Source organism: Pelodiscus sinensis, chromosome 6 (genome assembly GCF_052426305.1).
Source record: "Pelodiscus sinensis isolate ZL-2025 chromosome 6, ASM5242630v1, whole genome shotgun sequence".
Classification (NCBI taxonomy): domain Eukaryota; kingdom Metazoa; phylum Chordata; order Testudines; family Trionychidae; genus Pelodiscus; species Pelodiscus sinensis.
Genome location: NC_143057.1, coordinates 30,049,006 through 30,075,674, shown reverse-complemented (window position 1 = coordinate 30,075,674; position 26,669 = coordinate 30,049,006). Strand labels below are relative to the sequence as shown.

Genomic DNA, 26,669 nt, shown 5'->3' with positions numbered 1-26,669 from the left:
AGCATTCAGCAGATCAAAGGATCTAGACTAGGGGCGGGGAACCTTTTTTGGGTCAGGGGCTGCTGACCCACAGAAAAATCAGTCGGGGGCCACACACAAATGAGAAGCCAAAAAACAAAAAAACAAAACCCTCACTGGGGTGGTCCCTTACTGAAAAGGAGAAAGACACTCCCCACATCCCCTTCACACGCCCAGAGCTTAGTGAGGCCCAGGCTAGTAGATTTTGTGTGCTCCAGTCCTGCAGTAGGCACAGTCTCCCCAGTGCTAGGGGGGAAGGAGCCCTGAGCCTCAGGAGCCGAATCCAGGCAAGCCAGGGGTCACATCCAGCCCCCGGGTCTGAGGTTTCCCATGCGAATCTAGATCTAAAGTCAAAATCTTGAGGTCATGGTTTCAATGAGAACCTGCTTGAGTAAGAACCTGAGAATGTGGCTCCAAAGAAGCAATAATTCTGAATGAGCCAAATTCTGCAACCCTTAATTGAAAAAAAAACCACACCTCTTTCTTTGACTTTATTGAGAGCTTTGTTTCAAAAAATATTGCAAAATTTGGACCATAAAGAATAATTACCTGGTAATGAGCCTAACTCTGCTGGTACAGAAGAATGAATGACACTGGAGATTGTGTCTTGACTAGTTGGTTATAGCTCAATCCAGGGAAAACTGAGGCTATGTTGGGGGAGCAGTAGGGAACAAGCAAAAGAAACAGCAACCAACAGCATGCAAAAAATGAAACACTCACAGCCACACACAAACAATTCTCAGTAAAGGTCTATGGTCAGGGAACCCCTTCCCACCAGAGATCACAATCTGCCTGTTTAGCCTCTTTTAGGAAACAATGCAAGCCCCATTCTCTTGTGTTGGACTTTCTCAGACTAAGCAGCAACATCCTCCTGACAACAACCACCAAGTATTAAGCTCCTTGTTATAGCAGAAGAACTGAGAGAAGAAATTTTTTTTTTAAAAAAAGCCTTTCAGTGCAGAACTGGTGTGATTCTTATTACTGTAGGAGGCACTTAAATGTAAAGGTGATGGGTGCAATGTGACACATAGGATCAAACACTGATGTTTCTGGCCATATTTGTGCCTTTTACTAAAATACTTACACAGAACAGCTTTCTGTACTGAAGTGGAAACTCAGTGATGGTTGTTCTTGTGGAAAATTCTATTTTTGGTGCAATTCCCTTAAAAACAATGAAGAAGTGAAATCACTAACATGAATACCCTGGTGCAGATATTACAGCGTTGCCGTGATGAGCAAGAACAACTCTCTCTAATTCAGTGACATTTCCTCAAGCTTCTTACACATTATTTCAGAAGCAAAAGTGGCCGCAGAAACCACTAAAACCAAAAATATTAAAAACCATGGGCGACTACAGACACCAAAATCATAAGGAACTTGCAATGCAATATGGCAGGAAAAAGAAGCAAAGTGCTCTTAGGTTGCATATTCCGGTAACATGACACTGAGGAGGGAGGCAATGGACTCTCTTTATGGGCCTAATCCTTGCAAAGTGGGAAAGGAGGATGGTCAAGGCCAACAATGCAGAAAAACACCTAAAATGCTAACAACCCCAGAGAAGTATCCCATTCTCAAAGAACTAGAGCTGGGATGAAATGGGAGAAGAATTCCGTTTTTCTATATCTAGATCTAGACATCTGAGAGAGTAGACAGCTCTTTCCTGTTTGCTTAAAAGCTGTATTTACTAAACACCACTCTCCTTAATGGGCCCTTCATGCTCCAGACTACACCTGCCAAACAGCAGTGAAAACTCAATCAGTCTTTCAGTTTTCCTTTCAAAGCAGGTAAAAGGGTCACAAATATTGCAGCAAGACGATTATAGTCTGTAATTAACAGGCACAATCTATTAACTTGCAATCAGCTTGGGAATTGAATTAATGTAGTTCTTATTTCTTTCAAAGCAGTAACTATGAAGACACAGTAACTGTAGAAACACTAAAGACCAAATTATACCTGCTCTGCTTCTACATTTGGGCAGAGATGGCAAGAAAGGGAACAGGAAGCCATAACCTGTCTGCAGGTATTAGAAAGCACTAGACTCAAAGCCCTAGAGCAGAGAGGGGCAAACTATAGCTCACAAGCCACATCTGGCCCACCAGAGCCTTCCATCCTACCCCTGAGCTCCTGCCCAGGAAAGTTAGCCCCTGCCCACCCATTCTGTCACCCTCTCCCACAGCCTCAGATCCCCCAACACCTAGGCTGCATACTCACCGTACCACCAGCCCCGGTGATCTGGGTGGAGCAGTCAAGGGATGGCAGTCAGGGGCATTGATAGGAGATGGGGACTCCTGAGGGGGAATTGAGTGTGTGGGGGTTGGGTTTGGATAGGAGGCAGGAGTCCCCAGGGAATGGAGATGGGGGGAGGGGTTGGATAGGGGCAGTGACTCCTGGGGGCAGTCAGGAGGCAGGAGGTTTCAATAGGAGCCAGGAGATACTGGGGGGTGGCCAGGAGGCAAGAAGCAGAGGTAGGATAGGGGGTGGAGGTCCCCAGGAAATGGTCAGGGGATGGTGAGCAGGGAGGGTTAGAAAAGGAAAGGATTCCAGGGTAAGTTAGGGAAGGGAGGTGGGGAGTCCTAGGGGCAGGAAGCATGGGGGGGGAGGGTGTTAGATAGGAGGCGGGTGTCCCTAGGGGATGGTCAGGGATTTGGGAATGGGGGAAGAGTATAGGATAGGGGGTCAGATGGGGGCTGGAGGCCAGGGTTCACTTGGCTGTTTGGGGTGGTACAGCCTCCCCTAGCCTTATCTACACAGCTCTCCACACAAATTTTGAGCCCCAGTGTGGTCCTCGGGCCAAAAAATTTGCCCACCCCTACAGAAAGTGCATCTGCACAGGAAAAGGGCAGGTTGGGGCCCTGTCATGTGCACAGGCACTAACTGTAAACAAGGGACCTCTGTGGTATAACTTATGTTATTCAGGGGTGTAAATAAGCCATTCCCCATAGCAACGTAAGTTACACTAACCCAACCATCAGTGTGGACAGCACTACTGCTCCGGGGGATTGGAGTAATTCAGTTGACAGGGGAGCTCTCTGCCATCTGCGTACAGCATCTGCCCTAACAGCAGTCCAGCACTGCTGTAAGCTCTGTAGTGTCGCCACAGCCTAATAGTTGCACGTTCTGCAGCTCACCACTCTTCTCCAAAAGTTCTCCCCCATACACACATCTCTCTACCCTCCAAGAGGCACAATTTAGCCCCAAAGGGAGACATTCGACTTTAAATCTAGTCTGTTTCAAAACAGTTATGTTATGTCTCCCAAAATCCATTCAGACCGTCATGACTTTTCACTCAACTACAATGACTTTAGCTGGATCAGAACAACAAAATTAACAACCAGATGATCAAATGAGCACTGTGAGAGGCTTCCTTGATTCCAGATGCTCTCAGGCACATTTTGTTCTTAGGTTCAATCTCTAGTGAATGACACTACAAACTATCAACTGAAAACTATTTTGAATTCTTTAAGGGTAGTAAATTTGAAGGGGCTAGAACTTCTGGGACTGTGTTGCTGGCAATGAAGAAAAATCAAATTTGTCTGCTTGAAGCTGCTGTTGAACATTTGGGTGCCAGCAGCCTCACCAGGCTATAGAAATTAACATTCATATTGCTTCAGTGCTTTTACTCGACAAAGTGGCTTAGTGATTAAACAGAAATCAGGCCATAATGACAATGTACAAACTGACAATCTGCTAAGCTAATTTACCAGCTACTCAGTGAGGAGGGAAAGGAGAGGAAAATGTCAGTTGTTGCCTCTAAAATTACATTTAAATACTATGAAGTCTGCAATGAATGACAGAGTGCAGAAACATTTAACAGAGATTCTAACCACCAGATCACCTGCCTTCAGGACATATTGCCCTTGACGAAAACTTTGTTTCCATTGTTCACTTGCATTACAGTGGGAGAACATGGGTCTTTGTAAGAATGTAATTGATGTAAACAAGCCCAGGCACATATAGGTAGCAAACACATGCTGGGACTTGATATAGACAAGTGACTGGCTCAAGTGCAGACTTTCCAGACCCATCAAACTATTCTTCATTGGCTTGACAGGGAACATTTATCGGTTCAGTCACAGTAAAACCAAGCAGCACTAATGGAGCACTTCACTTGTCTATACGAATATAAGAATGGCCATACTGGGTCAGACGAAATGTCCTTCTAGCCCTGTCTTCTGACAGTGGCCGGTGCCAGGTGCCCCAGAGGGAATGAACAGAAGAGGAAACCATCAAGGGATACATCCACTGTCACCCAATCCCAGCTTCTGGCAAACACAAGCTAGGGACACCATCCTTGCCCATCCTGGCTCTCAGCCACTGATGCCTCCATTAACCTACCTAGTTTTTTTTAACCCTGTTATAGTCTTGACCTTCACAATCGGTGATCCCACTAATTTTTCCGACCTCTAAGCAGAATGAATTTTCTTATGTGCACCAACGTGGAGGTGATGTGTGACACAGAGGTGACGTGTGACACATCACTTCATATTGGTGCACATGACAAAATTCATATAGTGGGAGTGGGGCCAAGAGGATCTGAGTGTGGAAGGGGGCTCAGGACTGGGGCAGAAGGATGGAGGCCAGATAAGTGAAAGGGCTCAGGCTGGGCATGTGGGCTCTGGGAGGGGAGTTGAGAGGCTCGGGGCTGAGGCAGAGAGTTGGGGTGCAAGGGCTCTGGCGGGGGTGCAGGCTCTGGGGTGGAGCTGGGGATGGTGGCTCCAGATTTGGGGAGGGGTTCAAGGCTTGGGATTGGCATGCAAGAGACGGTACAGGCTCTGGGATGGGGGTTGGGTTGCAGGAGGGGTACAGACTCTGGCGCTTTGTGGGAGGGCTGTGATGAGGGCTTTGGAGTGCAGGAAGGTGCACAGGGCTGGGGGGATCAAGATGCAGGGGCAAGAGGCTTGGATTTACCTGGGGCTTGGGCTTACCAGGACTTGGGCTCCCTGCTGAAGCCAGCGGGGAGTGGCTCCTCTCCACCAGTCATGGCAGCTTGGTGTTTGGGCCACTGGGGAGTGGCTCATCTCCACCAGCTCCAGCAGCTCCATGCTGGGACCAGCCCTGGCAGCGTCAGGGCTTGGAGAAAGATATCTCTTCCTGCTGCAACCCTGAGCCCCTATGCAGGGCTTAATGGGAAACTGCATGGTTGTTCAGCTTAGGGGGGATTTAGTGCAAACATCCTCTGGCGAGGAGTTCCACAGGTTGACTGTGCGATGCATGAAGAAAAACTTATTGTTTGTTTTAAATGTGCTGCCTATTAATTTCATTTGGTGACAACTTCTTCCTCCTCCCCCCCACACACAGACTTCTTAAATTATGAGAAATTAAGTAACACTTCTTTATCTACTTTCTCCAAATCAGTTACAGATCTCTATCATATCCCTGCTTAGTCTTCTCTTTTCCAAGCTGAAAAGTCCTAGTCCTATTCATCTCTCCCTATAAGGAAGCCGTTTCATACCCCAATCATCTTGTTGCCCTTTTCTGAACATTTTCTAATTCCAATATATCTTTTTGAGATAAGGCGACCACATCTGAATGCAATATTCAAGATGTGGGCGTACCATGGATTTATATAGAAGTAATATGATATTTTCTCTCTTATTTGCTATCTTAATGATTACCAACATTCTGTTTGGGGTTGTTTTGGGTTTTTGTTGTTTTGTTTTGTTTTGTTTTTTGACAGCTGCTGAATACTGAGTGGATGTTTTCAGAAAAACTATCCACAAAGCTAGTGGAAATGCAGTAGGTTTAAAAGTTAAAATAAAAAAAGAACAAGTTAAAAATTACTTTGAAAAGTTAGCTGTCTGCAAGTCACCAGGGCCTGATGAAATGCATCCTAGAATATTCAAGGAGCTGATAGAGGAGGTATCTGAACCTTTAGCTGTCATCTTTTAAAAATCATGGAAAACAGGAAAGAATCCAGAAGACTGGAAAAGAGTAAATATAGTGTCCATCTATAAATAGGAAATAAGAACAACCCAGGAAACTACAGACCAGTCAGTTTAACTTCTGTGCCAGGAAAGATAATGGAGTAGGTAATTAAAAAAATAATCTGCAAACCTCTGGAAGAAAATAAAGTGATAGGTAACAGCCAGCATGGATTTGTAAAGAACAAATCATGTCAGACCAATGTGATAGCTTTCTTTGATAGGATAACAAGTCTTGTGAATAACGGATAAGTGGTGGATGTGATATACCTAGACGTTAGTAAGATATCTGATATGGTCTTGCATAACCTTCTTATCAATAAACTAGGGAAATACAACCTAGATAGGGCTACTCTCAGGGGGTTGCATAACTGGGTGGATAACCATTCTCAGAGAATAGTTATTGACTGTTCACAATCATGCTGGAAGGGCATAACAAGTGGGGTTCCGTTGTGGTCTGTTTTGGGATCGGATCTGCTCAATATCTTCATCAACGATTTAGACGATGGCATAGAGAGTATGCTTATTAAGTTTGCAGATGATAAACTGGGATGGATTGCAACTGCTTTGGAGGATAGGGTCATAATTCAAAATTATCTGGACAAACTGGAGAAATGGTTTGAGGTAAATAGGATGAAGTTTAATAAAGACAAACGAAAAGTATTCCACTTAGGAAGGAACAATCCATTTCACACATACAGAATGGGAAGTGACTGTCTAGGAAGGAGTACTACAGAAAAGGATCTAGAGGTCATAGTGGACCACAAGCTAAATATGTGTCAACAGTGTGACACTGTTGCAAAAAAAGCAGACGTGATTCTGGGATGCATTAACAGGAGTGTTGTGAGCAAGACACAAGAAGTCATTCTTCCGCTCTACTCTGCACTGATTAGGCCTCAACTGAAGTATTGTGTCCAGTTCTGGGCACCACATTTCAAGAAAGATGTGGAAAAATTGGAGAAGGTCCAGAGAAGAGCAACAAAAATGATTAAAGGTCTAGAAAACATGAGCTATTAGGCAAGGCTGAAGGAATTGGGCTTGTTTGGTTTGAAAAAGAAGACAGAGGGAACATGATAGCAGTTTTCAGGTATCTAAAAGGGTGTCACAGGGAGGAGGGGGAAAAATTGTTCTCCTTGGCTTCTGATGATAGGACAAGACGCAATGGGCTTAAACTCTAGCCAGGGAGGTTTAGGTTGGACATTAGGAAAAAGTTCCTAACAGTCACAGTGGTTAAACACTGGAATAAATTGCCTAGGGCGGTTGTGGAATCTCCATCACTGGAGATATTTAAGAGCAGGTTAGACAGACACCTGTCAGGGATGATCTAGAATGGTGCTTGGTCCTGCCATGAGGGCAGGGGACTGGACTTGATGATCTCTCGAGTTCCTTTCCAGATCTAAGTGTTCTATGAAAGATTCCAAGATCTCTTTCTTGGGTGGTAATAGTTAATTTAGATCCCACCATTTTATATGTATGGCTGGGGTTATGTTTCCCAATATATACTACTTTGCATTTATCAATACTGAATTTCATCTGCCCTTTTGTTGCCCAGTCACCCAGGTTTGAAACTCTTCACAGTCTGCTTGGATTTGACATGCCTCTTTTAACTATTTAGTCTTTAAAGTGCTAATAGACTATTTGTTGTTTTTTAAGTTTTTCCTGTGGCAGACTGGCTCGACTATCCCTTTGAAACTTATTTACCCAATGTCCTCTTTCCCCACTTCAATTTCCTCCCCCCCTTTATTTATTCTTGGTTCTGGACTTTCAACACTCCAGTCATCTGGGGAGGTGGGCGGTGCCCATGAGAGCTCATGATACCATCTACATGTTTTGTTAGTCTTTAAAATGCTACCAGACTATTTGTTATTTTTTAAGTTTTTCCTGTATAGACTAACTCGGCTACCCCTCTGAAACTTTTGAGTAGTTTTTTATCATTTGCAAATTTTGCCACCTTATTGTTTAAATCATTTATAAACATGTTAAATAGTATTGGGCTGAGTACAGTCCTCTAGGCGACACCACTAGTTACCTCTGTCCATTCTGAAAACTGACCAGTTATTCCTACCCTTTATTTCCTATCTTTTAACCTGTTACCAGTTCATGAGAGGACCTTCCCTCTTATCCCATGATAACTTATTTTGCCTAACAGCCTTTGATGACCAACCTTGTCACAGGCTTTCTGGCAATCTAGGTACACTATATTCATTGGATTCCTCCTTGTCCACATGCTTGTTGATTCCTATTAAAGAATTCTAGGTAGATTTGTGTGGCCTGAGTTCTTTTCACAATAACCATGTTGATTCTTCCACAATAAATTATGTTCTGTATGAGCCTAATCCAAAGCCTCTGAAATCAAGGTATCTTTCAATTTATTTCAGTAGGCTTTGGATCAGACCCTATGGTCAGATCTAGATTTCTAAAAGTCCACTTGGACACTTCCCATAGTATTGAGTTATTAGAGTTTTCTTCTCAGATTCTAAATGAATTGTTATATCATCTCAGTTCTGACTAACTGTCTCAGACTGGTGGACCCAGTGGCATTTAAATTTATATTAAAGCAGGGTCAAAATAAAAGACATAACATCAAGTGAGAGTCAGACACACTAAAAATAGGAGAATAAAAATAAAAACCCCAGTCACAGCAGCCTTAAACTGAAAAAGCAGAATGCAGACAAATGCCTTAGACAACCACAGCAGCAACTATATTTAACTTTAATTTACCTAAGAGAGACTGCCCCACAAATGAATCAGCCACTTTTTAGTTGAAAAGACAGAGCTGAATTCTTATGTACCAGTGGACAAATGACTAACATTTTTGCCCAAGGGGAGGACACTGTAGATGTCATTAAGTTCAAGACAATAAAACTGGAATCCTACAAAACTGGTGTTTTACGGAGTCACATTCCAACAGCAGAACAGTATTTAAAGTTGAATGTTTGGACTTAACTTTTACACTTCCAAATTTGAGGGTTTAATTGTGCAACTATAAGGCTGCACTAACGTAACTTTACTGCATTTAATCTCCAAATATCCAAATATTTCATGTTGACTGTAAAAGCATGGCACAACAAGTACTTTATTACACAGTCTGACAGTCTAGGAGTATCAAACTATAATGTAGTAGCAAGATCCTTTTGTTAATCTACCCTATTAGCAGATGGTAGACCCCCTCAGGGAGATGCTGCTGGATTCCTAAAAAGTCACTGTGGCAGATGTGGCTCTCCCCAGTATGTGAATTAGGTGACAGAGGCTTTGTGCACATGGAGCCTGAGTTTACGACAGAGAGATCTCTGCAGGGAAACCCTAGGAACAGCTACACATAGGAAAATGCTTGTTTACTTGTTGATATTTCTCTTGTCAGTCAAGCAAAATCTCACAAAGGGTGTGTCTAGACTACAGGGTTTTGTCGACAAAAGTGGACTTTGTCGACAAAACTATACCTGTGTCTACACTTCCGCCATGTTCTCTCGACATAACGTCGACAGAACTCGGCAGTTTTGTCGATGGCGGTAAACCTCATTCTATGAGGAACAACGCCTTTTGTCAACAGAGTTTTGTCAACAGAAGGCATTATTGCATCTACACTATCCTTTGCATCTACACTCTCATGTCGACAAAGCAGCTTGCTTTCTTGACAGAACTGGCTGTAGTTTAGACGGTCTTTGTTGACAGAAGCTTTGTTGACAGTATCTATCAACAAAGCCTCTGTCGACAAAAGCCTGTAGTCTAGACATACCTAAAGGGGGGTAGCAGTTGGATTAGATACAGAGTGGACATGATGCTGCTCTCATTTACAATGCTGTAAATCAGGACTACATTTGGTGTACTCATTGGCTATGTCTAGACTGGCATGATTTTGCGGAAATACTTTTAATGGAAAAGTTTTTCCGTTAAAAGTATTTCTGCAAAAGAGCATCTAGATTGGCAAGGATGCTTTTGCGCAAAAAGTGCTTTTGCACAAAAGCATCCGTGCCAATCTAGACACACTTTTGTGCAAGAAAGCTCCAATGGCCATTTTAGCCATCGGGCTTTCTTGCACAAAAAATTAAGGTGCCTGTCTATACTGGCCCTCTTGCGCAAATATTCTTGCGCAAGAGGGCTTATCCCTGAGCGGGAGCGTGAAAGTATTTGCGCAAGAAGCACTGATTTTGTACATTACAAAGTCAGTGCTCTTGTGCAAATTCAAGCGGCCAGTGTAGACAGCTGGCAAGATTTTACGCAAAAGCAACTGCTTTTGCGCAAAATATTGCCAGTCTAGACACAGCCATTGGATTTACAGCAATCTAACAATAGCATGTAAGAAAATCTCAATATCCAAGGATTCTGTTCAGAGAAAGTCCACTTGGCTACAGAAATTCCTATGAAGAGGGCTCACATGAAATGCAGTAAAGATACGAAAGGACACATTCTGGGCCCAATTCTGCAAGCCTTAATCATATTAGCAGCTGCAATTATTTCACTGCTCAGATGAGTGAAATGTTCACATGACTCAGCCTGCAAGTTGAATCGCTACATAACAAATAGTATCAATATAAAATTCAAATGATGTATAAAAATACACTCAAATTATGAACTAAGACTTTCAGTGAGTCAGGATTATAACATGGAATTTGATAATGTGACTGAAAATTTGGAGGCCTCAGTGGAACACATTTGACTTTTGCTTTGCTAGGACACAAAAGGTTTACTCATCCATTTTTTTAAGTCACCAAATCATCCTGTCAAAAATATAAAGGGGAGTGAGAGAAGGCCACTGAAGCTGAGCACTGCTTGAGCAGTATGTATCATCAGTGTAACAGTGAATAATGTCACAATCATAGTATGAAATGTACTGTACTCTGCAGAGAATTATAAACAGCATATGTCTGAGCACAGAAAATCAAGCTAGCTAAAACTGAGAAATGAATATGTTGTTAGCAGAAACAATCAGACATAGCAGACACCAAATAGGAATAGTTTGATAAGCCTAAAATATCACATGGATTATAAACATGACAAAATTAAGGATGAAAACAAAAGAGATGAATATGGTATCAAGAATACAGTAATGTATTACAATAATTAACAGAATTACTCTTAATAAGACAACATTAACCAAAGCCTAGCTATTAGCTATAATCTTAGCTGGTATTATGGAATCCCAATTTAGATGATTAAATATAATGCTCCATTCTATTTTTTGCCCACACTGAAATCTTAGCACAAAGAAATGCAATGGGCTATTTTTACATAATCAATCCTTGCAATCCATACACTTCTTATGAAGTTCCAGCACTAGCTCTACAAGGCAGATGGGAAGATGTGAAGAGGAGCCATAGAATATCAGTAGCAGTAGACTTACAAATGGAGACAGTGATGATGTCTGGAAAAGAATCTGTTGCAACTGTGAATAATGTTAATATTCTAAGTGATGAGTTAGCTACATTACCAGGATTTTAGAGTGGATTATAGTTTTGACTCTTTGTCCCCTATAAAAAATATTGCATGAGCAAGTTGGTTAGCAGAAAATAAGTGAGCAGAATTATCCTTGTTTTGCTGAATTGCAGAATTAAAGTAGATGTCACTCAAACCGGGACTATGGAAGAATAAAAAACAGAATATCATGAAGTAAGTGTATATAGGAATTTAACTCTCAATCAAGGCAACGGTAGTTTACTTTATTTAATCTCAATAAGAGGGGATATCAGGAAGCTGAGATTAATAAAATGCTATTTAATCTAAACCCATTTCAAAGGTTTGTTACATGAAACATTGATTACCTTAACAGAGAAAAATTATTCTTCTCTCATTACTGTGGCAACCTAATAAAATATTCCAATTTCTAACACAACATGAAAAATACTTAACATGATCATCTCTAGACAATCTGTCCTTGACCTACCCAACACACTAGATAAAATGCTACACATGTAGCTGATGTTAATTATATTGTTTTATAATATTCCATTCTCATAAAAGAAAACTGGATTAAATGTTCATCAGTAACTCAGGTGTTATAAGTATAAATGGTGCCATTAAAGTTTCTCCGTATTAGGCAGAACTTGCCCATGGCAAGTAGAAAAATGTCCCTGGTATGTGCAAACCTAAACCACCTATTTATTCAGAATTTAATTTAAAAACAATTACATTCCTATGGTAATGAAAATATTTTTCTAAATGTGAACCAGTGCAATCTTGAGCCTGTAGGAATACTCCCAAGCAGTAACTGAATGAAATTAACAAAACATGGTCAAATGTATTGCTTCTCCAGAAAAATACAATCATTCTCAGTGAAACTGATGAGAATTTTGTTAATGTTTTCCTTTTTTGTTTCTGCTTCAGAAAGCTAGGAGAAGCAAGAAAGACAGGCAATGGACTTATTTACAAGGGCATACTCCACTCTTGAAAAGATAATTGGAGATGCGTGTATGTGCACATATATATACGTGTGAATGATTGTGCATGCATGTTTGTAAACAGCTCTGAAAGATTGTGCCCTCAAGCACAGCAATGACGAGCACCTTGGAAATTTACCCAATGCCCCTACCCTTTCAGAGCAGCTGAGGATGGGCTGCTGGGTTCCTTTCCCCAATTTTTACACTGACCTCTGACTAGTAGGTTTAATCTTCAGTTAGTAGATTCCTGGTACATTTTTCAAGAGGCTATTGAGCCATACACAATACTTGAGCAGGTCTTTGTTCAAGGGTAGTCCAATTTCATGTCTCCAACTGAGATCCTCACAAAATAGCACACCTTGTTACACTAGCCTATAAGCCAGGGTCCCCCATCCTTCCCCCCCACCACCACTTTCTTCTTTTCACCAAACACCCACTTGGAGATAACTTACTGGGAAACGAGGAGACGTTTTCATTAATAACTCTTTCACCCCACCAGGATACACAGGAGTCAGCTTGGGCTCTGGGAAGAGAAAATCTCGAGTATTCTCTTCATAAAAAGCGAGACTGTTCCCCACTGAAAGAGTGAAAAAAGGAAAATATATTTCCAAGGTTGTTAATAATTTTTTTGTAAATCACATATTCTGCCTCAAGGCCTTTGCAGAGTGTGCAAGACTTACCTGGCTCACTAGAGGTACGTCTACACAGCAACATTATTTCAAAATAACTAGCGTTATGTCAAAATAACTTAGTCCATGTCTACACAGCAGGCAGTTATTTCAAAATAATGTCAAAATACTGTCAAGCAGGAGGACTTCTTACTCCAACTTCTGTAACACTCAGGCTGTGTCTACACTGGCATGAATTTCCGGAAATGCTTAAAACGGAATACTATTCCGTTTTCAGTTTTTCCGGAAAAGCGTCTGTTGCCAATGTAGATGCGCTTTTCCGGAAAAGAGCCCCGATCACCATTTTCGTGATCGGGGCTTTTTTCCAGAAAAGACTACTGGGCTGTCTACACTGGCCCTTTTCCGGAACAGTGTTCCGGAATAAGGACTTATGCCCGAGCAGGAGCAGAATAGTTTTTCCGGAATAGCGGCTGATTTTGTACAGTAGAGCATTGTTGCTTTTCCGGAAATTCAAGGGCCTGTGTAGACAGCTCGCAGCTTATTCCGGAAAAGCGGCTGATTTTCCGGAATAAGTGGCCCAGTGTAGACACAGCCTCATTGTATGAGGAGGAAGGGAAGTCAGAGGAAGAGTGCTCTATTTCAAAATAAGTCATTTCAAAATGAGCTAAGTAGCTAAATTTGCATAACTTATTTCAAGTTAAGCCCTGCTGTGTAGATGCACCCCAGGAGACCCTCTCAGAACTGAGAACTGACGCAGTCAGAGCTACATGAGGGTTTTGGGTTAGGCATGCTGCAGGAATGTCACTGAGAATCAGAAAGGGTGGTATCTTCTGTGGATCTGAATTGAGATTGTATGAGGAGGCGCACAAGCCCTTTGGGAATCCATTTAGGTAGCTTTAGGACAGCAGCAGCTTACTCCTCTTTAGCATACTGCCCCGCCCAAACCCTCAGTTTCGCCCTTAGCAGCCAGAGTCATGAAAACAACAGAAACACTGATAGTCAGTGAACGCTCTTCTCCTATGTGCTTATTTTTTTTAATTTGTGAAAAAGGCTCCAGGAAGGTCATACTTCTAATGTCAGGGAGTGAGAAAATAACTGCTTTGAAATCAAATGACTTGTTAGTCTCATTTCCATTGCTCTGACTACTCTGCTTTTGATTAATGTCTCTATCTTGAAAGTGAAATGAAGGAGGCAGAGGGGAGAGAGTCCATTTACTCCTCCATCTGTAATGAAGGACTAGGCTTAGCACAGCAACATCGGAGCTTGATGCCATCTTTAAGACTCAGTTTGTCACCTGTGCCCCAAACTATTTTGGGATCGGAAAGAGTGAATGACCTCAAAGACAAACATTCCATATGTATTGTGGGGAAGTTCCAAAGCAGCGCAACTTTGCAGAGCACATCAAATTCAGACCTGCCTTTGATTTTCCTTTATTAGGGCCCTAGCTTAGCAGATCTGAGCACCATCAATCTCACTGATGTGATTTGGAGAAAAAAGCATCCAAAGTTTTGCCTTTACATAGGATAACCCTTCCAGAATATACTCAGTGTCAATGTCTATCTATACAGTAGCAAAACCTGATCCCACTGACATACACTGGGAGTTTTCTCAATATCCTCATGGCACTATGATTTATCTCATACTCCATTAGTATTTAGAGAAAGCTTTACTTTTTTTGAAACTCGGTGCCTGCTACTAATTAACCTAATTAATTAATTGTCTATTCAAATGAAATAAATCAAAAATGTGCGTAGAAGGCTTATAAAAATCATATGTCCATTGTTCAAATATCAGAAGGGTAGCCGTGGTAGTCTGGATCTGCAAAAACAACAAGGATTCCTGTGACAGCTTAAAGGCTAACGAATTTATTTGGGCATAAGCTTTCATGGGCAAAGACCCACTTCATCAGATGCGTATTTACATTTTTATATTTGTTCAGCATAGGTGCCATCATGAAGTGATTTGCATTGTTATAGGTGTGTTGGTGTCAGCATTTGAGAAAGACAAGGTGGGTGAGGCGATATTTTTTACTGAACCAACTTCTGTTGGTGGAAAAGACAAGATTTCAAGTTATACCGAACTCTTGTAGCCTGGAGCAGGTAACCAGAACGCCTAAGCTAAATACAAGGTGGGACAGAATGTTAAGCATAAATGGGCAATAAAAGGTTAGATTGTTAAGCATAAGAGGTACACACATGCCATGGTTTCTTTATACTTAATCCTTTATTGCCCACTTCATTTTAAAGGGTCTCCTACAGCATGTGTGAACCCTTCACGCTTAACAATCTGGCACACTTTGTATTTATCTCAAAACACTTGGTTACCTGCTCCAGGCCTAAAGAAGAGAGTTCAAAAGCTTGACCCTTTCACCAGCAGAAGTTGGTCCACTATAAGGGTACGTCTAGACTACAGACAGATCCAGTTCTGTCGACAAAGCAAGCCGCTTTGTCGACATGACAGTGTAGTCGCAAAGGACAGTGTAGATGCAATAGCGCCTTCTGTCGACAGAACTCTGTCGACAAAAGGCGTTATTCCTCGTAGAATGAGGTTTATCGCCATCAACAAAACTGCCGAGTTCTGTCGACAAACTCAGTGGTAGTGTAGACGCAGGTATAGTTTTGTCGACAAAAGTCCACTTTTGTCAACAAAACCCTATACGTCTAGACACACCCTAAGATATTACTTGATCGCGAAGTGAAGACAGGAAAAACAATAGAGGATACTTAACAAAGTAACTTTTTGTTCTTTGAATGTACTCCTCCTTCTCCTCTCCCCCCCCCCCCCCCCGTTACCGCCACATCACCTAGTCACACACCTAGCCATCCAACCATGGAATCCTTTTGAGTCCTGCTGAGTCCTGAATTCTACTGACTTAAGAGTATAAATATCCCCACCTTTCTAACCATCCTGTTTTTCTCTATTTGTAGAAGTCAGTGACATTGAGCTCTGAAGCAGAGCAGAGGAGAAAGGGTCAGTGTGGCATTATATAAGCTATATATTCAGAGACGAGGGTCACTTTGGTAAGCAACTCGTTTTTCACCTTCATTACATTGCTTCCACAGCATAGGAGACTAATGAGGAGATGGACTGTAACGCACCATTTGCTATACTGTAACTGAAGCATAGCTTTCCTGTAACCAGCAACTAAACTTGCTGCAGTGTTAAGCACATTTCAGTCCATGAAGTTATGGGCTTCAAGTAGCAACCCTGCAAATTTATCTTAAAGACGGGTTCTGAATACCTGCCACAAAAGTTGCTAGCCCCTGCTTGAATGGGTTCTGTGACATTCAGAGGCAAGCATCCTGGCCCACTCATAATAAGACTTAAGGACAAAGCCTTATTCAATTAGGGTACGTCTGTACTGCAATTAGAAACCTGTGACTAGCTTGTGCCAACTGACTTGGGCTCACAAGATTCAGACTAAGGGGCTATTTAATTGTGATGTGGACACTCAGACCAGGGGTGGCCGACAGACTTGCCAGGGCCCAGGGCACAGTACAGGGCAGGGGGACCAGCTCTGCACTCCAGGAAGGGGCAGGCCTTTGGGCAGAAGGGGCGGGACTGGAGACAGACAGCCCTCAGCATGACACACTAGCCTCTCGCCCCATCATAAAACCAGCCCTGAGAGACACTGGGAACACACCGCGGTGCTCCACTGGTGATTTAAAGGCCGTGGGGTGCCAGTCATCCCCTGTGGTAGTGGCAACAAGGAGCCCCTGGCTCTTTTGAATTGCTGGGCCCTGGGGCAACTGCCCCCTTCACCAGCTCCCATCGATGGACCTGACTCAGACTCAGTCCAATCTTATAATGGTCCTAGAGTCTGAGTTCCAGCCCAATCCCAAACACCTTTACTGTAATTAAGCAGCCTCTTACCCCAGGCCCTATGAGCCCAAGTCAACTGACATGGGCCAACCTCAGGATTTGAACTTCTGTGGAGATATACCCTTAGACAATCTTTAAACATCAGACTTTTCTCCAAAGGCAGCGTATCACCAATCGGTTTTCATGAAAGGCTGCAGGCCAGATTTTCAAAGACCTTTGCTCCTAAACAGGCACATCAATGAAACAGTCAGATTTTCAAAGTGTTCAACGTTTTGAATGACCACACTGGGATCTACTAGGTGCAGGGGTGGCCCGTGAACCTGGACAAACTAGGCAGTTGCCTAGGGTGCCGCCAGCCCGGGCGCCAGATGATGACGTCATGGCCATTGACAGCCGTGCAGGCGGGAGCGCCGATCGCGCCTTCCGCCTAGGGCACCAGCCTCCGCAGCCGGCCTCAGGCCGCTCCTGACTAGGTGCTAAGCGAGTTTTGAAAGTCTGGCCTTTACTTCTGTCTAATGAGCAGCTGCTCCTTCTCATTTGCTCAAGTGTGCCATCAGGCTTCTCATGGAAAGTGCCAAGGCTTTGAGAAACCACAGAAAGATGTATCATGTCAAATTAAAATTATAAACAATTTTTGTTCAAAATTTAGTATGAGGGCTACCCTGCAGTTTGTCCTTATGAAAGTGATACGGACCTCCAGCTCTGATGTTAGCACAACTATGTGTCAAAAAGAAAGACAACTTCAGAAAAGGTAATAAAGAATAAGATCCTTAAAGAACTCTTTAAAACTCCCTTTGGGGCCTTGTTTACACTAGAAAATATAAAACATGTCAGTTGTCAGTATTACTACACTGATGCTGACCCTGGTACAAGACAAACTGGAGTCAGTGCTAGTCTCACTAACAAGTATTACATTTGGATTTTTTAAAAGTTGAGCAAAATCCCTTTGATCATATTTTAATTGGTGGAAAAGATACAAATTTCCCATTGTAAAAAAAGTCTAACTACATATTTTTGCAGGGGTACAACAAAAAACAGCTCAGCTCTGAAACGTCAAATCATGTAAACAGAGCTCTACATTATTATTTGTGATATATTTCCATATTATTGATGAACAATAATAGTGACAGAGATGAGAAAATCTGGAGAAAGAAATTAATTTGAATATTCCTAACAAATCCACCAGTAAAATATATAGATATATACATATACACATACAGATTAATATAAAAATTATATATATAAATTAATATAAACATTTTATAGTGACATTTTATATATTTTTTAGCACTGAAAACTGCCAGTGATTTTTACCATATATACAAATGTTCCATATTAGATCACTTCTGCTCAGGGTTCGGGTTTTGCCCACGAAAGCTCATGATAATATATATAATTATGTAAGTCTCTAATGCAGGGCTGGGTAAGAGCCTGTCAGCAGGCTGGATCTGGCCTGCCTAGCTCTTCAATCCGACCCGCACAACAGTTCCTGGCCCCACCCTCTAACGAATTGCCTGGGAGCCTGAGATGCACATGCCCTTTCAATTGCTTCTATTCCCCAAAGATGCCAGGTAACCCATTACCATTAGCCCTTTAAATAGAACAGCTCCCAGCTCCTGGCCATGCCTCTAGCCCATAGCCTGGGAGCTGCTAGGGAGGCATGAATACTTTAAAGGACTTGCGCCTGCTGGTAGGCTCTTAAATAGAAGCATTTGAAAGAACTCACGCCTCCCAGGCAATGTGTTAGGCGGGCTGAGAGCTGCGAGCTCTTTCAGCTACTTCTATTTAAAGGGCTCATGCCTTCCCAGCAGCTGCTAAGGCACGAGCCCTTTAAATAGAAGCAACTGAAAGAGTTTTCAGCTCCCGGCCCCGCTGTGTTGCCCGGAAGTCGCAGGGGAGGCTCAAGCCCTTTCACTTGCTTTTATTTAAAGGTCCAGCCCCTTCCACCTGAGGCACCACCCTTCCAAGGTGGGGTGTGACCACTTTGAAAATTACTGCCCACTCCTTCTCTAAAGTGCCACAGGACTACTCATTGTTTTTAAAGAAAAAAACAACAAATGGTCTGGTAGCACTTTATAGACTAACAAAACATGCAGATGGTATCACGAGCTTTCGTGGGCACAACCCACTTCTTCAGATGACCGGAGTTATGAGTAGGGGATATGAAAACTCAAAATAAATAGGAGAAGGGAAAGGGGGGGGGGGGGAGAGAATGATGCTCTTTCTCCCACCCCCCTTCCTGTTTTTTCTTTAAGTATCTGGATAATGGGTGCTAAACCTAAGCAGATAAAGATCAAAGTCAATAGATAGATTGCTAAGACAGGAAGGATACCACTCAGAAAGCTGTTAGCACATTCAATGGTAGAGTCCCCACCAGTTTAAATCACGATTGAGTCCATTCGCATGTGAATTGAATTTGTGTATGTAATGTAATTCCAAGCTTTCTCTGTGTATTTGGCTTGAGGAGCTGGCCTGTGACAAGACCGCCACCTGCAGATTTGTGTCCATTGATTCTTTCCCACAGAGAATGTACAGTTTGACCAATATAGATAGCAGAGGGGCACTGTTGGCATTTGATGACGTAGATCAAATTACTAGATGTTCAGTCAAATGACCCTTTGATTTTGTGGCTTATGTTGTTTGCTCCAGTGATGAATTCGTCAGTGTAGATATGGGGGCAGAGTTGGCATCTTTTTTGGTTGCAGGACTGGGTTCCTGGAGGCTTATGATGTGGTTGTATGGCATGGTTATCAGAAAGAGTATGTTTCAGGTTAGGGGGTTATCTGAAAGCAAAAATAGGTTTTTCTTCTAAGGCATCTGAGAGTGAGGGATCATTTTCCAAAATGCGTTGTAGATTGTGTATAATACTTCGGAGGGGTCTGAGTTGTGGACTGTAGGTTACAACAAGAGGAGTTCTGTTATTTTCTCTTTTGGTCTGTCTTGAAGTTACAGACTAACACGGCTTCCCCTTTGAGACTTAAAAAGTAGGATTATTCTGCCACCTTGTGTCCACTTATAAAAACCATTAAAAATGTTATAGAACCAATGCTCTTTATCTATTAAATGGAACTCTAAATTATTATTATTCATGTTATATTTAAATATCAGTGATGAACAATAATGGCAACAGAGAAGAAAAAAATCGAGAATGGAGGGAAAGTAAAGCAATCTGAATATTTCTAACAATCAAGCAGTTCATGCAGAGTTGAGGTTGGGACAGCTGTTAGTTGAAGCCCCCTGGAAGATGAGATGGGAGATAGGAAGAAAGGCAAAGCAAAGCTCAAAATTAATACCCACTGGGATGCTCCTTTCAATGTCTAATTGGACACAATTTTGTAAAATATTTACCAGCCCATTACCTGAAGATACTAGTTGAATTAATCCAAATGTTGTTAGATTGCCTAAAAGAAGACAAATAAATAATGTCAAGGTAGCTGAAAAATTATAATGTATTTAAAATACTCCTGTAGCACAACAATAAAAAATAAAGATGGATGGATGAATGGATCTGGAGCAACTACACTGTCTAGAGTTATTCATGCATTCTGAATATTCTCTCAATTATACTTACTTTCAAGCATCTCTGTTACAGCAGCAGGGTCAACAGCACTATCAAATACCTACAGGAAAGTAATGCGGAGAATATTAATTCTTTATAATACAAAGGGCATTTTTATAATCTGGCATTCATATGAACATGCTTATATAGTCAACAAGTATTTCCCTATGTCAGACTATGTTGTCATTAACCAAGCAAACAAATTAACCAATCTGGGGAAATACTATATATTTTACTGACTGCTACAGTTTACTAAGGTCAACTGTAAAATATTGTAACAATTTGTTTAAAAAGTCTTGAAAATATTAGTTATGTAAACCTAAAAATTTCATGCACTGCAGCCTCTGAGTCAGATTCAGAAGTGAGTCTAAAGGGTTTTTCAGGAAATCTCCCCCTGGTACGCTGACATTAGTATAGTACTACTAGTAGAAGAAACAGTGGATGTGGCACAGTTGTTTTGAAAATACAGGATTCTTGATTAAACCCAGGGCCTCGACCCACAAAGAATAATCAATGCCCTGGCTGTCATCATCCTGAAGCATAGGACAAACCCTATATAGACAAGCGAGGAGTTCAGAGGGTTGAGATGACAATCCTATTTGTTATTATGTAATTTCCATTTTTTATATACAGACTGTACATAAAATCAAAATATAATTATGAACGTTAAATAAATATAAATACATTTTACTTTGCTTAATTTCACCCCATTGCTCCTAGACACAATTTCCTGGTCCACCCTAAAAGAGATTCCTTTGCCTCCCGGGGTGAAATTTGACCCCTTTGAAGTCAATGTGAGTTTTGCCATTGACTTTAATAGGGCTAGGATTTAACTCTTAGGCTGTGTCTGCTTTTGTGGAAAAACTTGCCAGCTGTCTACACTGGCCGCTTGAATTTCCGCAAGAACACAGACGATCTCATGTAAGATCGTCAGTGTTCTTGCGGAAATACTGTGCTGCTCCCGTTCGGGCAAAAGCCCTCTTGCACAAATCATTTGCTAAATGGCTAAAATGGCCATCGGGGCTTTTTTGCGCAAAACCGCATCTAGATTGGCACGGACGCTTTTCTGCAAAAAGTGCTTTTGCGGAAAAGCGTCCGTGCCAATCTAGACGCGCTTTTCCGAAAATGCTTTTAATGGAAAATTTTTCCGTTAGAAGCATTTCCGGAAAATCATGCCAGTGTAGACGTAGCCTTAGTATTTTAACGCTTTCAAGTAGCTGTGATCAGCAATGGGTATGTCTACACTACAGAGTTTTGTTGGAAAAACGGCCATTTTTCCGACAAAACTTGAGAAACATCCACACTGCAGTTGCATTCTTCTGCAAGAAAATCGAAAGAACAAAGGGGGTTTTCGGCAATCCTCATTCTATGAGGAAGAAGCCTTTTTGCAAAAGAGCTCTTTCGCAAAAAGGCGTGTGTGGACGGGGAAGAGGGAGTTCTTTCAGAAGAAGAAGAAAGAGGAAAAGCACAGGTGCCTTGGTGGCCATTCTGTCCATAGCAATCACAGCTTACGTTTGAGAAAGTATCAATTCAGTCCGGATGCTCTCTTTCGAAAAAGCAGATTGCTTTTTCGATGCACTTTGCAAATGGGGATGCTCTCTTTCGGAAGAAGATTTTTCGGGAGATCTCTTCCAAAAAAAGCTTCTTCCGAAAGAAGCCTGTCATCTAGACGTAGCCCATATCTCCACTAAGTCATCTTTTAACCAAGCCTTAAATAATTTTTTGCTGATTTTCACAAAACCACAGAAATGTAGGACTGGGTGGGAACTCAAGAGATCATCTAGCCCAATGAATTTCAAACTTTTTTTCACATGACCCAGTAGTAGAAGAAAATTGTTGATGCCCTCAACCCAACATAATTTGCCGAGAGTGTGGGCTCCAGGGTGGGGCTGAGGATCAGAGATTTGGGGCATAGCCGGGAGTTCTGGCTTTGGGGGTGGCAAGACTGTGGCAGGAGGGGCTTTCCCTTGAGCAGTTCCCAGTCAGCGGTGCAGCAAGGGCACTAAGGGAAGCTTCCTGCCTCTCCTGGCACCACAGAGCATGCTGCACCCCAGAAGCAGGTTCCTAGCCAAAGGGAGTGCGGAGTTAGTGCTCGGGCAGGGGCAGTGCATGGAGCCCTGTGTGCTCCCCTCAACTCCCACACCTCGCCTAGACGCCGGGCCTGTTGCCAGCTGTTTCTGGGGCTCAGTGCAGTCTGCAGTGACAAGACAGACAAGTAGTCTGCCTTAGCACTCCCACTGGTCACCTGATCATCCTGCAGCAAGGAGACCCAGTGTCTGACATTCTACAACCCAGTACTGGGTCACGACCCGTAGTTTGAAAACCCCTGCATTACAAAGTGGAATCTTATGAGACACGTGAAAAGAGTTATTTATGAAAACAGAGACATAGAAAGCTGTTTGCAAAAAGCAAGGATTCTCCTGACAGAGCACAGTTAGAGACATTAGGGAAAGAATAAGGGCAACAGATGTGCTCTGTACTCTTAAAAACTGTCTACTTATATATTAAAATAATGATACCCATAGCAGTTTCAACATAACTTTTTTGTCACTATGGACAACACCAAAATGTGCTAAACCCATTTTTAAAAACCATGACAAAGTATAAATTACCATTCATCAATATCATAGCCAATGAGCAGAGAGAGTATTTATTTTATAAACATTTTAGGTTAGCCAAACCAAATACTCCCAAAGAAATTCAGGCTGAAGGCATGTGTTCTTGGTTAGTTTAAATTTTAAAATGGTATGTAAAATGCTGGTTAAAGCATTTTATCTGAGTCATTATCTTAATTCTGTGCCTGCCAGTATCATGAAAATCAGATGATAGTCATCCCCTCATGGAGGTGTTATTTTGTTTCCACAGAAATGGGATCACAACCAAACAAATCCCAAGCAGGAGAGCTAACACAACTAATGTCGTTTCTGGGATTATACAGAATTGTTTGTCAAAGCACATAAAAAGTAAGAATCACCTTTTCAAACCACATCTTTTCATGAAATAAGAGCGGGAAAATTGGAGGAAGGCATTCTGTCTCCTTGTATTGGCCCAGGATGCAGACACTGAGGTAAATGTCATGTTTCTCTGGCAGGAACACACCAGGGCAAGTGACCTTATGAAAGAAAGAAAGAAAACAATTGTGGTGATCAGAATTCTTTTAAGGCAGCCTTCCCATTTTGTTGCACCAATTATGCCTCAAGCACAATCCGCAGGGAGCACCATTGTGGTCAACAGGGGTGCGTTTACACTGCACTCGGACCTTGAAACAAGCTACACAATTTGAGCGATGCAAATTGCATAGCTTATTTCAAGTCAATTTCAAAATAACTTATTTCAAAATTTGGCGCTGTCTACATAGCACTTATTTCAAAATAAATCACTATTCCAAAATGTTCCTTACTCCCTGTAAAAACCTCATTCCACAAGGACGTCAGAATAGCAAGTCTGTTATACTGTATTTCGAAATAACGGGCACACTCAAAAGACGCAGAGTAGCTGCAGTGTAGACATAGCTTAGGTGATACAACACCTATGCCCTGGGCTTCTCTGTTGACACTGTCTTCAAGGGTGCCAGATAGGGTCCAGTTCCATCTTCTGTTACACCCATAGAAGTTATAACCATATAACTAAGGACAGAACTAAGCTTCTGGAATGGGATTTTCAAAAATGGCTAAGAATACATCCACACTGCAGTACAACACCCATGACTGGCCTGTGTGAGCAGGCCCAAAATGTTTTCTTGAGTTTTGTTCCTTTTATTTAAAAAAAGGTTTAATGGGGTGTGTATTTTCTCATTTTATGTGTCATATATATGGAGTTCTCTTTTTCAGTAACTGTATTCATGCTAATCAAATGTAATTGATTTTAACATTTTACTGAACAGAAACTAAAGTATTTTAATCTGAGACCAGAAGAGGGAATTCAAAGGCTGAGAGATAAGCGCAACTTTAAAAATAACTATTTGCACATCCAACAAAAACCACTATACAAAAGATAATTCTCTGCTCTTGCCGGACCGTTAACTGACTCAATAATCCCTAAAAAGGTTGTCACATAATTAATCTTACACACTGAATCCAGACCTTTACGTAACCACTCCCATTCCATTCAACCCTTTTTCCCCTGATGTAGAATGCACCTTTTTATGCAATTCCCTTCCGACAGGACAGCCAGTGTACACCACAGAGCCATCCTTTATATATCTCAGGGCTGAAGAGTGAATGCATGTAACAGCCATTAGAATGCTACTTGGCTGTGCTCTGCAGAGTCTGTATTATTTATTTCGAAATCACCCCATAGAATCCTTTAAACAGGCAGGTTCCTTTTAAGTGCCACCGAGAAAAGCGGAGCCAGAGCTAACACGGAGCGCGCCAGCAGAGCCCCTGGGGACAGGAGCAGCGAAATGGGGTGTGATTTTTTTTTTCCTCCCGGGCAGCCGCAGCATGGTGCTGCAGGTCGGGGCTCTGTGCTATCGCCTCCACGCGGGAAGCTTTGTAAGTGCCGCTCCCGCCCCATCGCTGCCCTTGCTCCCTCTGGCCCCGCTCCCGCCCCATCGCTGCCCTTGCTCCCCGCACCCGCCTCACCGCGTGGATCTGCAGCTCCACCACCACCTTCAGCGGCATCCCGGGGCGCCCAGCGGGGGGGGGGGGGGCTCGCTCCGCTCGGGGCCCGGCCGCACCCCCAGCCCCTCTGCCCAGACCACCCGCGGACAGCGCGGCGGCAGCAGCAGCAGCAGCTCTCCAGAGTGGGGGGGGGGGGGAAGCGTCGCGTTGCTGTGGCGACTCAAACGTTCCAACATTCCTCTTCGGAACGCGGAGGCGGCCAGCGCGCGCCCCCTGGGAGCGAGGCGCGCGCAAGGCTATAGGGCTGCCTGCGCGCGGGGCTAAGGGGAATGCTTCCCCGGGCGATGCTTGGGGGCGGAATGCAGGCGTGCCCTGGGGACCTGCCCAGAGCCGGCTGCATGCAACCCGCGTGCGTGCTGGGGCCGGACTGTAGAGCTGGTGGGAGTAACATGCCTATCTTGTGTGGGTACCAGATGTGGCACCTGCAGCGTATGGAACGCCCATGCAGGGATGCAGACATCCACAGAAGGGTGTGAATATAATCATAGAAATGTAGGGCTGGGAAGGTCCTCAAAAAACCCAAAGATTACTCCCCAAATATGCATCCTTCCACTTGCCTTTTTTTTTTTTTTTTTTTGAAGGGGGGAAGAAGGGAGTTGAAGCTTCCAGCCCAGAGAGATTATTTGCTGATTAGGCAATTTCTAACATGTTTAGACTTTGGAAAAACACCGATTTTTTAAAATCTTTTGATACGTCTAAACTTTTGTCCACATATATTACACAAGGGCTATGTCTAGATTGGCATGATTTTCCGTAAATGCTTTTAACGGAAACGTTTTTCCGTTAAAACTATTTGCAGAAAAGAGCGTCTAGATGGGCATGGATGCTTTTCCGCAAAAGCACTTTTTGCGGAAAAGCGTCTGTGCCAATCTAGGCGCGTTTTTGCGCAAGAAAGCCCCGATCGCCATTTTTGGCACAAAACAGTTTTTAGCTGTCTACACTAGCCCTCTTGCGCAAAAACATTTCCGGAAAAGGGCTTTTGCCCAAACAGGAACGTCAAAGAATTTGCACAAGAAGCACTGATTTCGGACAGTAGAATGTCAGTGCTTTTGCGCAAAATCAAGCGGCCAGTGTAGACAGCTGGCAAGTTTTTGAGCAAAAGCAGATGCTTTTGCGGAAAAACTTGCCAGTCTAGACGCAGCCAACTAGTTTGGTCTAGAAAGGGGTTACCAAACAAGTCAAGGCAGACCCATACCCAGGAATTTCCATGGGGAGGTGCTTTTTTTTGTAAATGTGGACAATTTTTTTTTAACTATAAAGGAGTTCAAAACAGGGATGTAAGCGAGTAGTCAACTAGTCAAATAACCAATAAGCCTAGGCTTTTCAGTTAGTCAAGTGGACTATTCGCATTCCCCCCTTACTGCCTCTCTATCAGAGGCAGTTAAAAGCCAGTTCCCCCTAGCACCATCTCTGCAGTGCTATCCGCTTCACCCCCTGCACTGCTGCCTCTCTGAGAGGCAGCACCACGTGAGGGATTGAAGAGAGGCTGCCACAAAGCAGCCTCTGCCCGCAGAGGGCCCAGGCTCACCATGGGCAGAGGCTGCTCCAGAAGCAGCCCCAGTCCACAGGGGTTCCATCCTGGCTCACACTGAATCCAGGATAAGGATGTTAAAATGAGCCCCAGTAGGGGCTCTTGCACATTCCAAAGGAGGAATGCAGAACTCCATGTACAGCCCAGGGCCAGCAGGAAGTCCCACTGACTCTGGGCTGCACATGGATGCCTG

The 26,669-nt window shown here is 42.9% G+C and overlaps 1 protein-coding gene across 3 annotated transcripts in view; it reads right to left on the bottom strand.

Moving 5' to 3' along the window:
• The window catches only part of SPATA6L (spermatogenesis associated 6 like), a 49,307-nt gene extending 24,045 nt beyond the window's left edge, over positions 1-25,262 (bottom strand). Inside the window, exons 1-6 of one of the 3 annotated variants that reach the window (XM_075931633.2) lie at positions 24,907-25,262; positions 23,298-23,435; positions 20,336-20,384; positions 20,124-20,165; positions 12,766-12,890; positions 1,103-1,180 (exon numbers count right to left, since the gene is read on the bottom strand). In XM_075931633.2, the coding sequence (XP_075787748.2) occupies positions 1,103-1,180; positions 12,766-12,890; positions 20,124-20,165; positions 20,336-20,384; positions 23,298-23,435; positions 24,907-24,945 (471 nt within the window). In that variant the 5' untranslated portion in view covers positions 24,946-25,262. The remainder of the gene's footprint in view (positions 1-1,102; positions 1,181-12,765; positions 12,891-20,123; positions 20,166-20,335; positions 20,385-23,297; positions 23,436-24,906) is intronic. The other 2 variants (XM_089779222.1, XM_089779223.1) reach the window with 2 other exon arrangements.
• Positions 25,263-26,669: the final 1,407 nt, after the last annotated feature.